This window comes from Orycteropus afer, unplaced genomic scaffold, assembly GCF_000298275.1.
Source record: "Orycteropus afer afer isolate SDZICR_OR568_19922 unplaced genomic scaffold, OryAfe1.0 scaffold00088, whole genome shotgun sequence".
In the NCBI taxonomy this organism is placed as follows: domain Eukaryota; kingdom Metazoa; phylum Chordata; class Mammalia; order Tubulidentata; family Orycteropodidae; genus Orycteropus; species Orycteropus afer.
In genome coordinates, this window is record NW_006921675.1 from 9316801 (window position 1) to 9329570 (window position 12770).

The 12770-nt window shown below is 42.4% G+C and overlaps 1 protein-coding gene across 1 annotated transcript; it reads left to right on the forward strand.

The window, feature by feature from the left end:
• The first annotated feature begins 432 nt into the window (after positions 1 to 432).
• Positions 433 to 2472, forward strand: LOC103198233 (disintegrin and metalloproteinase domain-containing protein 20-like). Its single transcript, XM_007942356.1, has one exon. It carries the CDS (start codon positions 433 to 435, stop codon positions 2470 to 2472), a length of 2040 nt encoding a protein of 679 aa, XP_007940547.1.
• The last annotated feature ends 10298 nt before the right edge of the window (positions 2473 to 12770 follow it).

The following is a 12770-nucleotide window of genomic DNA, read 5'->3' on the forward strand; positions in this document are numbered from 1 at the left end:
TCCTCTTCTCTAGGACCTTGCCCTAGAGTCCCCAGCTCACTAAGCCCAGCCTTCCCTAATGAGCACACAGTCATTGTTATGTAATAGCCATGCCCCTGATCCTGCATCACTCACAGAGGCCATGTCCTCAGCCTTATTCTGCTCTCCTCATTGCTGTCCTGCTGGGAAAGTCACTATTTCAGATAGACCTCCTTGTCTCCCACTTGACTGAGTTTTCTCTCATTACTGGCTCTCTCACTCATGGGGCCAGCCTGGGCCCAGGACCTCGCAAAAGGTCCTCTTTTGCTGCTAGTGCTCTGGGCGCTCGTGTCCTCTGTTGGCTGCTCCCGTGGCCCACCAGGATGGCGCTTCACTTCCTCTGAAGTTGTGATTCCCAGGAAGGCGCCCCACAAGGTGAGTGGAGCTCATAGGACAGGTCAGCTCTCCTACAGTATGCGCTTCCAGGGCCGAAGACACATAGTTCACATGAAGGTCAAGAAGAACTTGCTGCCCCGAGATTTCCCTGTCATTACCAACAATGACCAAGGTGCCATGCAGGAGGATTACCCCTTTGTCCCCAGAGACTGTTACTACTTCAGCTACCTGGAAGGTGTTCCTGGGTCCATGGCCACACTGGACACCTGCCACGGGGGTCTGCGTGGCATGCTGCAGGTAGATGACTTCACTTATGAAATCAAACCACTGGAGGCTTCTTCCAAATTCGAGCATGTGATTTCTCTGCTTGTGTTAGAAGAAAAATCAACAGAGGTTGAAAAGTGTGTGATTGAAGAGGAAAATGAAAATCTAGCTTTTGAAGAGGAGAAACTTACTGAAACTTCTAGAGCAGGCCCTGTGTATCTGTGGGTGGGACATAGGAAACAATTAAAACTTCACTACACAGTTTCTAACTCATTATACCGCCAGAACACTAATATGACACACATAGTAGAAAATGTTGTACTTATAAACAACATAATGGATTCCATTTATGGATTTATACATCTGAATGTCTTTATACGTGTGTTGTGCATATGGAATGACTCTGATAAAGTAGCCTTAAGTGGAGGTGGCGCTGGTGATATAGTCAATGTATTCGGTTTATGGAAGCTGCATACATGGTGGGGCCAAATTAGTCATGATACTTCATTGCTTCTTACTGGACATCAACTGGGAAATTCTAGATATTTTGCCTTCACAGATGGAGTATGTAATCCCAACTGGGGAGCTACATATGCATTTGTAAAGAGTTATCACCTATTTCTGGCTGCAACTATTTCAGCACATACAATAGCTCATAACTTTGGTGTTTCACACGATGGAGCAGGTTGTTACTGTTTTCGAAGAACCAGCTGTGTCATGGCTTCTGCGCCTGGTCTTATGGATATGTGGAGCAATTGTTCTTATGCAAGATTCCATGATAAGTTTATGAGTTGGGATCCTTGCTTGAGTGCTCGAAATACTCCATACAATAATTTTCCTTATGTAGCTCCTCGTTGTGGAGACAAGATTGTAAATCAGAAAGAAGAATGTGACTGTGGCTCCTTTAAAGAATGCACTAAAGATAAGTGTTGTGGGACCAATTGTGCCCTGACCCTTGGCAGTTTATGTGATGCAGGTGGTTGCTGCAGTAACTGTATATATGCTCCTCCTGGATATGTTTGCAGAGACATACGTGGCATTTGTGATCTACCAGAATACTGTGATGGGAAAACGCATGAGTGCCCAAGAGACGCTTATATCCAGGATGGAACCCCTTGTTCACCATTAGCTGTTTGTGTGAGAGGAAACTGTAGTGACCGTGATATGCAATGTCAAGCCCTTTTTGGATATGGGATAAAAGATGCTTCACCAGCTTGCTATAACCAACTGAACATAATAGGTGACCGATTTGGAAACTGTGGGGTGAAGGTGATAAAAGGGGGAGGAAAGCCTGTGAAATGTGAAGCAGACGATGTTTTTTGTGGAATGCTGCACTGTCGTGGTGTCACCGAGGTCCCTGGTGGAGGTGAGCACTCTACATTTCGTCAGTTAATAGTTCATGATATTAAAGACGAAAGATGCTCTGGATATGATGCTCATTTTGGGACAGAGAAGCCATACATGGGGCTTGTAGTGGATGGTGCCACGTGTGGCCCAGGAAGATACTGTCTTAACCAGAACTGTACCTATTATCAAGACCTGCATTTCACCTGTAATGTATCAACATGCAACTACAAAGGAGTGTGCAACAACAACGATAACTGTCACTGTCTGCATGGTTGGAGACCACCATATTGTGATGGGAAAGGAGCAGGTGGTAGTGTAGACAGTGGCCCTCCACCTGACAGAGAACCAGGTCTTCGAGCCAGAGTACTTGCTAATGTAAACAAGATGCTACTTACAATATTCAGTCGTTTAATACTTTTTCTGTTTTCGTTTATCGTTGGTGGCTTTGCACGTGTAAAACAAGTTGTACAAAAGAAAATTGAGGTAAAAACAGAGGAATCAAAGTAACCATGGAATTCTGGTTAATTCTAACAGGAGCGTAGTCAGTGGAGAAAATAGCATTAGTATTTCTTCGGAAAATGATCAATAATCACTCTGACAACCACATCCTCCTTTAGCTTTTCTGAGGCTGTTATCCTGAAATAAAATGAGTTGATAAAGAAGAAAGCATCTGTGTGTTTAAATCTGGTTAACTTTCCTTGTCTGGTCTTATTCTTTATAATCATACTAATGGCTTATGTTTATTTATGCTTTCAAATCTTATCTGATTCTGTAATGTTCTAATACACATATGTATAAGTCACTTATTATGTATACTTCTATAATGCTTGTTACACTGTTTGGATGCTTTAATAATGCTTTCAAACATCTATGTATAAGGCATTTATAATGTGAAGCTAGAAACAGAATTCTGAATTTACAAATAGAAACATATGTATTTCTACAATGTTCTTTAACCATTGACTGTAAGTTGTTAGAAAGTTATTGTCATCTTGAAAATAGATCACAGAAGATAAGTGAAATAGGTTGTAAATGACTTTCTGAAGTTGTCCTATGGACCTGCGCTCTGTGATAATGAAATATAACTTTAATCAAATCTCTGTAAATTAACAAAATATAAATATGTCACTAAACAATTCCTATTTAAAATTAATTAATTTGTTAGGAGCTCTGGTGGTGTAGTCCCTCAGGCATTTGACTGCTAACCAGAAGGCTGGTGGTTCAAACCCACCAAGCACTCCTCGGAAGGAAGGTTGGGCAATCCTACCCAAAGAGGAGTCGCTATGAGTCAGGGCTGACTCAATGGCACATAACAACAACAACAAAAACTAGGCATTCAAACAAAATCTGCCCCTATTACAAAAACTTTACCATATATAGTTACACATTTTAATGCTTATAGAAACTTTAAAACATAAGTACATATGAAAAATCCACTGACAGAGCCTAACAGGCCTTTTAAGAACTATTCATATAAACTACATTAGTCTTTGCCTATCTCAAAAAATGAGAAATATTCATGCGACATAGTACCACACATTGCACTGGACTTCAAATGACCTTATAACCCTACAGCAACTGTTGTTAGGTGCTGTCAAGCAAGCTGCTGTGACTCATAGCCACAGTATGGACAGTAGAATGAAACACTGCCAAGTCCTGCACCATCCTCACAATGCTTACTATACTTGAACCCATCATTGTAGCCACGGTGTCAATCTATCTTGTTCAGGGTCTTCCCCTTTTTTGCTGACTTTCTAATTTACCAAGCATGATATCCTTCTCCAGGACTGGTCCTTTCTGACAAACATGATCAAAGTCTGGCCATTCTTACTTCTAAGGAGCATTGTGGCTATACTTCTTCCAAGACAGATTAGTTCCTCCTGGTAGTCTGTTGTATTTTCATGAAGTATTCTTTGCCAACACCACAGTTCAAAGGCATCAATTTTTCTTTGGTCTTCTTTATTCATTGTCCAGCTTTTATATGAAATGTGACTTGAGATCAAGAGGTGGTGGTTCTGTATGCTTTCTGTGCTCTCAGACCACATCTGATTCTATAATGGTCTTAAGACACATATGTGTAAGTCACTCTTATGTTGACTTCTAAAATGCTTTTTATACTGTTAGGATGGTTTTATAATGCTTTCAACCATCTATGTATCAGTCATGTATAATATGAAGTTAGAAATAGAGAATTTATTAACTTGGAAATAGAAATATACTTATTTCTATAATGTTCTTTAACCATTAACTATAAGCATTAGAAAGTTGTTCTAACTTTGAAAATAGGTAATAGAAGTCCGCGAAACAGGTCATAAATAACTGTGAAATTGGGCTGTGCCCCTGCACTGAACGATAATGAAATATAACATAGTCAAATCTCTATAAATTAACAAAACATAACTATGTGACTAAATGATTCCCATAATTTTTAATTAATTAACTTGGCCTTGAAACATGTAGTAAATAAAGAACATAAATATGTTATATGACTTTCTCCTGTTCTTCCGGCCTGCTACTCTGGGCAGGCCTGAGTTTCCTCTCCTCACCTAATCCCTTCGGCTGATTGCTCTTCTCTCTGGCTTCCTGGATTTTATCCCCTTTCTCCTGTTCTTCCAGCCTGCTATTCTGGGCGTCCCTGCGTTGTCTCACCTCACCTGTAACCCTGGGGCTGACATGGAACAAGGGATACCATAGCTATTGTCAGATGGATCTTGGCTCAAGGCAAAGAATACCAGAAAGATATTTACTTGTGTTTTATTGACTATGCAAAGGCATTTGATTGTGTGGATCATGACAAATTATGGACAACATTGAGAAGAATGGGAATCCCCGAGCACTTGATTGTACTCACGAGGAATCTGTACCTTGACCAGGAGGCTGTCATTCAAACAGAACAAGGGGACACTACATGGTTTAAAATCAAGAAGGGAGTGCATCAGGGTTGTATCCTTTCTCCACACTTATACAATCTATATGCTGAGCAAATAATCCGAGAAGCTGGACTATATGAAGAAAAACGTGGTATCAGGATTGGAGGAAGAATCATTAACAACCTGAGATATGCAGATGATACAACTTTGCTTGCTGAAAGTGGGGATGACTTAAGGCACCTACTGATGAAGGTTGAAGAATACAGTCTGCAGTATGGATTACATCTCAATATAAAGAAAACAAAAATCCTCACAACTGGACCAATGAGCAGCATCACAATAAATGGAGAGAAGATTGAGGTTGTCAAGGAATTCACATTGCTTGGTTCTACAATCGATGCCAACGGAAGCAGAAGTCAGGACATTAGATGACGTGTAGCATTGGGAAAGTCAACTGCGAAGGAACTGTTTCAAGTGCTGAGGAGCAAGGATATTTCCTTGAGGACTAAGGTGTGCCTGACACAAGCCATGATATTTCCAATTGCCTCGTATGCATGTGAGAGCTGGACAATGAATAAGGAAGACCGAAGAAGAGTTGATGCTTTTGAGTTGTGGTGCTGGTGAAGAATGCTGAAAGTACCATGGACTGCTAAAAGAACTAACAGATCTGTCCTGGAGAAAGTGCAGCCAGAATGCTCCTTGGAAGCAAGAATGGCCAGACTTCATCTCACCTATTTTGGTCATGTTGTAAGAAGGGACCATTCCCTGGAGAAGGATGTCATGCTTAGTAGGGTGGAGGGTCAACGAAAGAGGGGGAGGCCTTCAACGAGATGGATTGATACGGTGGCTGCGATGATGGGCTCAAGTATAGCAGGGATTGTGGGGCTGGCGCGGGATCGGGCAGTGTTTCGTTCTGCTGTGCATGGGGTCGCTATGAGTCAGAAACAACTCGACAGCACTTAACAACAACATGTTATATGACAATTTCCCTCCCCCCCTTTTTTTTAACTTTTTATTGTGATTTGGGTGAAATTTACAAAGCGTATTTGTTTTACGTTCAACACTTCATACACATTTTGTTTTGTGATACTGATTACAATCCCCACAAAGTAAGGTTCCTCTTTCCCTATATTCTTCTTGCCTATGCATTCTTGCCTCGCTATCTTTCTCCTTGTGCAAATGCTAACTTTCTGCTCTCCTTTGGTTGATTAATCTAAGGAGTATATGTCCCTGGTGTAGTTGTTCAGCTCATAGACCTGTCTACTGTTTGGCTGAAAGTTAGTCTCAGGAGTGAATACAATTCCAGGCCCAAAGGGGAACTATGGGCCATTGTCTCTGGGGTTTTACCAGTCTCTAACCAATAGAACCTTTTTCATTTTTTTAAAATTTAGTTTTGTTCTACATTTTTCTCTCACTCTACTCAGGATCCCCAATTTTAATCCCTTTCAGAGTGGTTGGCAGTGGTAGCCAGGCACTATCTAGTTCTTCTGGTCTCAGGGTCCTATAAGGTGAGGTTCTCATGGTCCATTAGTCCTTTGGACTAATTATTTCCATGCATCTTTTATTTTCTTCACTCTCCTTTGCTGCAGACGAGGAGAGACCAATAGTAGCATTTTAGATGGCTGCTCACAAGCTCTTAAGACTGCAGTTGCTATTCAATAAAGTAGGATGCAGAACAGTGTTTTGTGTACTATGGTTTGCCAATTGATCTCGATGTCCCCTGTGTCCATGGTCCTGAGTCTGCAGGCCCAGTGACTCACTCCCTCAAGGTGCTTACGTGTGGCTAAGAAGTTATCCTAACTTTGTTTTTGTTCCCTTTGTCCCCATACTTTGTCCCTTTTTGCCTACCCATACCAGATTAGTATTTGCTATTACAAATAATGGGAGCTCTCGTGAGGTAGTGCCTAAGTCATTTGATTGCTAACCAGAAGGCTGGTGGTTCAAACCCACTAGCCACCCCTTGGAAGGAAGGTTGGGCAATCTACTTCTGTAGTGATACCACCTCGGAAACCCAAGGAGGGGTCACTATGAGTTGGAACCGACTCCACGCCAGTGCATTGCGTTTTTTGCATTGTTTATTACAGATAATGCAGTATTATGTGTGTAATAGTGCTTACTTTTATTGTCTGTACCTCTTGTGTGCCTCTCTGTGTCTTTCTTTTCCTTAGTGATATTGTGCTGCTCACACACTTTTATTATATTGCCTTTCTCTTCACCCAAATCAATACCTGTCTCTTAACCAGCAAGCAATTTTCCCTCTTCTCCCCTTCCATCCCTTGTAACAAAGATACTTACCTTCCCTGTATAAAACTTTCATTGACTTTTTATAATAATGGATTCATACAATATTTGTCCTTCTGTGAGTGACTTATTTCATTCAGCATAATGTCCTTTAAGTTCATCCATGTTATGAGGTGATTTGCAGATTCTTCATTATTCTTAATGTTGCATAGTATTTCATTTGTGACTATGTACCATAATTAGGTTGTTTCTATTTCTTTGCTATTGTAAATAATGCTGCAATGAACATGGGTTTGCATATATCTATTTGTGTCCCAGATCTCACTTCTTTAGGATATATTCCTTGTAGTGGGATTACTGGATCAAATGGTATTTCTATTTCAACATTTTTAAGGAAGTGTCATGTAATTTTCTACAGTTGTTGTACCATTTTATACTCCCACCAGCAGTGTATGAGAGTTCCAACCTCTCCAGACTCTTGCCAGCATTTGTTGTTTTCTATCTTATTGAACTTTGCTACTATTGCTGGGGTGAAATGATATTTCACTGTTGTTTTGATTTGCATCTCTCTAATGGCTGATGTTCATGAGCTCTCTTCCTGTGTTTGTTCCCTGCCTGAACATCTTCTTTTGTGAATTGTCTGCTCATGTTCTTTGCCCACTTTTTAATTGGATTATTTGCCTTTGATGTTGAAGTACTGAAGTTTTATATAAATTTTAGAGATATGTCCCTGGTCAGATATGTCAATGTCAAACATTTTTTTCTCAAACTGTAGGTTCTCTTTTTACTCTTTGGAGAAGTCTTTTGATGCACAGAAGAAGTTAATTTTTAGAAGTCCCAGTCAGCTAGTTACTCTCCTGCTGGTTGTGCATTTTGGTTTATGCTTGAGAGTCTATTTATGCCATAAATTAGGGAACCTAAGTCTGCCCCTATTTTATTTTTGATGAACTTAATAGTTTTGAGTTTCACATTTAGGTCTTTGATCCATCTTGAGTTCATTTTTGTGTTTGGTATAAGATATAGATCTTGCTTTATTTTTCTGCAGCCCTTTCACATATAATGGGTTTGGACCCTTTGTCAAAGATCAGCTGTCCATAGGGGATGGATGTATTTAATGATTCTCAATTCTGTTCCACTGGTTTAGGTGTCTATCATTGTACCAATACCAGTCTGTTTTGACTACTTTGGTTGTATAATAGGTTTTGAGATTGGGGAGTATGAGAGCTCCTACATTGTTTTTCTACTTCAGTAGTGCTTTGCTTATTCAAGCTTTCTTTCTTTTCTGTGTAAAATTAGTGATTTTTTTTTCCATGTCCTCAAAGGATCTGAACATAGACTGTACAAAGTATGAATCTAGGAAAATTGCAAGTTGCAAGTTGCCAAAAATGAAATGGAACACATAGAGATCAATATCCTAGGCATTAGTGAGATTAAATGGATTGTTTTCGGCCCTTTTGAATCAGATAACCATATGATCTATGATTCTGGGAATGACAAATTGAGGAGGAATGCCATAGCATTCACCATCACAAAATATGTTTCAAGATCTATCTTGAAGTACAGTGCTGTCAGGCTGGGTTCTCTGGAAAAGCAAAACCAGTAAAGCTTATATATAGAGAGAGGGAGAGAAATTTATCTTAGGAAAATGGCTCATACACTTATAGAAGCTGGAAAGTCCCAAGTTCTTGGATCAAACATCAAGCTGGAGGCTTTTCCCGACTCACATTGCTGCAGGGGCTGACAAACTCAAGATTGGCAGGCAGTACACCGTCTGTTGACTCCAACGAATGATGAATCCAAGATCACCAGGCCAAATGGTGGATTGTATGCTCATGGACAGTTGTAGGCACCACAACAGGATCCTGATCCACATTTTCCTAGGATGTCCATAAAAATATTGGAAGCAGACCACACCCCTAGGGAAACTCTCTTTCAATGGATTGGCTGCTCAAAACATATACATCATATCCCATCATGGGAATAACCCACATCACAATTGCTTAAACCACACAGAATTGTGGTCCAGCCAAGTTGACACACAACTCCAACTATCATAGTCCACCCCTTGTCAACCTGGCAGTTTTACACATCTTCTTAACCATATGTGATCTCTAAATAAGGACAATTATAAAGTCATATTTGTGCCTACCATGAAATGCTAACACGTATACAACCGAAACGCATTAACCTTATTTACATTTCACAGTTCATAACAGAAGGAAACAAAAATATCTGATGCAGATATACAATGAAGAAATATAACAATCACAGTCCTCATTTCTGCAACCGGTCAAGTGGTCATAGCCAATATTCAGAACTACCTTCTTTCACCACCCATTCTGTATTTCCCTTGCCCTCAACAAGCACCTCAGCTGGTTGTGGTTCTTTGCCTGGTGGGGTGACCCAAACCTTCCTTCCTGAAGGGTCTGGGCCACTAGTAGTCATATAAGAGTTGGGTTGCTGTAATTTCCCATTGACTTTAATCACAGGGCATGGTAGTACAGAGAGATGTCCTAAAGAATCTCCTGTATTCCAGACATACTCTTCTTTACCTCCATTATGTAATGTCAATCCAATTTCCCCTTCGTAATCAGGATCTATCACACCAGATAGTACAGTAATGCCCTTCTTTATCTGTTGATTCAGAGGTATGAGGAAGCCAAAATGGCCAGGTGGCATTCTTAACTTCCAGTTCAATCCAATCAGTATTGTGTCTCCACGTGGGAGTGTTCCTTCCTTTGGGACTAAGATCTCCAGACCCACAGAGCACAGGGAAGCAGGGACAGGAAGCAAAAGTTTTTTGAGTGGGTTATTAGTGGTAATAGTGAGTGGTACCACTCCCATTTCCACCCCTTGGTTCCTGGACCCATGAATCCTGGCTATTGGAGAAACAGGACCATATATTGGAGCTGGTTTAGAGCATATACAGCCTCCTGGAGAACATTGCCCCAACTGTTCAAGGTATTGCCACCTAGCTGGCATCATAATTGTGTTTTTAGTGGACAATTTCATCATTCTATCAAGCCAGCTGTTTCAGGATGATGGGGAACATGGTAAGACCAGTGGGTTCCACGTACATAGGCCCATTGCCACACTTCATTTTCTGTGAAGTGAGTCCCTTGATCCAAAGCAATGCTGTGTGGGATACCATGACAGTGGATAAGGCATTCTGTAAGTCCATGGATGGTAGTTTTGGCAGAAGCATTGTGTGTAGGGAAGGCGAATCCATATCCAGAATAAGTATCTATTCCAATAAGAACAAAACACTGTCCTTTCCATGATGAAAGTGGTCCAATGTAATCAACTTGCCAACATGTTGCTGGTTGATCACCCTGAGCTATGGTTCCATATCACGGACTCAGTGCTGGTCTATGCTGCTGGCAGATTGGGCACTTAGCAGTGGTGGTAGCTAAATCAGCCTTGGTAAGTGGCAGTGCATGTTGCTGATCCCATGTATAACCTACATCCCTGCCACCATGGCCACTTGGTTCATGAAGCCATTGAGCAATGACAGCAGTAGCTGGGGAAAAAACATGGTTGGTTTCCACTGAATGTGTCATCCTATCCACCTGATTCTTAACGTCCTCCTCTGCCAAGGTCACCTTTTGGTGGGCATTCACATGAGACACAAATATCTTTACTCCTTTGGCCCATTTGGAGAGATCTATCCACATACCTCTTCCCCATACATCCCTGTCACCAATTTTCCAATCATGCTCCTTCCAAGTCCCAGACCATCCAGCCAACCTGTTGGCCACAGCCCATGAATCCATATACAGTCATACATCTGGCCATTTCTTGTTCCATGCAAAATGAACAGCCAGGTGCATGGCTCAAAGTTCTACCCATTAGGAGGATTTCCCTTCACCACTATCCTTCAGGGAAGTCCCAGGAAGGGGCCACAGGGCTGCTGCTCTCCACTTTCGAGTGGTACCTGCATACTGTGCAGAACCATCTGTAAACCAGGCACGAGTTTCCTCTTCCTTAGTCAGCTGATCATAAGAAGCTCCCCATGAAGCCATAGGTGCAGGCTGGGAGAGGGAAGGTAATGTGACTGGAGTGGAGACCATAGGCATTTAGGCCACATTCTCATGCAATTTACTTGTGCCTTCGGGTCCTGCTTGAGCCCGATCTCTTATATACCACTTCCATTTAATGTTGGAATTGTGGTAGTTAAGTTTGTGTGTCAACTTGGCTGGGCCTGGTTGAGTGTCTGGGGAGCTAGATGTAGCATTCCCCATGATGAGACTGGTAATCAACTCCATGGTGGAATCTACTGTGAGCAGCTGAGTAGCTGCCTTAGGGATGTGGTCTGCTTCCTGTATACAAGGAGAAGCCTTGGGAAATGGTTTCTAGCTTATGGCATGCTTAAATCTTGCATGTAGTCGAGTCGTTGTTCAGCAGCCTGCCATGCTCTGTCAATCTTGGGACTTTTAATGGACTTGAATTAATGGCCTGCCATGTAGTTTGGCAGCATCAGGACTGCACCTTTTTACTTGTCAACCTTGGGCTTGTCAGCCTAAGAAGCCAGCAGCTGTCTAAGTGAAGAAAAGCCTCTAGCTTCAGTGGGCCAGAAGCAGGAGGCAGAGCTGAGGCCCAAGGCTGAGGGGCTTTCACATAGCCCCTAGAGCCTGGCACTTTGAACTCAGACTTAAATCCTCCACATTGTAAAAAAATAAACTCTTGTTTGTTCAAGCCATCCCATTTGTGGTATATTCCTGTCAGAGTGGCACTAAGTAACCAAAACAGAATATGGTACCTAGAGAGTGGGGTGCTGTTCTGACAGATACCTAAAATGTGGAAATAGGAGTGCAGTGCATCCTTGACCCGAGACTCTAGCAGAGAGACCCTGACATGTGGCATGAGGGATGGCAGGAGCAGAGCCAAGAGACTTGCAGAGAGACACCAGCAGAGAGACCAGTATGAAAGACGGCAGTAGTAGAGCCCAGAGATCGTCTTTAAACAGCAACAGGCTTACCAGCCCACAGAGTAGAAAGCAAGGTGCCTTTGGGTAGGTGGCTTCCTGGTGGAGTGGGTTGCCTTCAGGCATTTATTGGTAGAAGAGACCAGCATGAAATGGAGTAGCAGGTTGGCTGGCCCATGGAGCAAGAAAGCTGAGTGCTTTTGGGGCAGGAAGATTTCCTATGGAGGGGTTGCCTTCAGCATTAATTGGCAGAAGCAGAGAGACCAAGGAAATAGGAAGCAGAGCTGCCTCAGCCTCAAGGGTAGGACCATGACCTTTGGGGGTGGAATCACCATAGCCAACTAGGTTTCAAAGAGCCAGACCTTTACCAACTTGGTTCTGGAGTGTGGGGCTGCTCGTTCATGTAAGCCAGTGAGATGGAGTTATAGCCACTGCCCAAGAGTGAGGGGGAAGGACTGCCATGCCCAAGAAGGAGAGGAATGGGGCCCGCCAGGCCAACGGGGTGAGGTTGCCACTCAGGAACTAGGGGACTGGAGCCACCCAGTGAAGGAGATCCGTGCAGATGCCATCCAATGAAGATCTGTACAGGTGCCAAGTTGACAAGGGGTAGAATTGTGTTCGTTAAGTTTGTGTGTCAACTTGGCTGGGCCTGGTTAAGTGGCTGGGGTGCTAGATGTAGTATTCCCTATGATGAGATTGGTAATCAACTCCATGGTGGAATCTACTGTGAGCAGCTGAGTAGCTGCCTTCGGGATGTGGTCTGCTTCCTG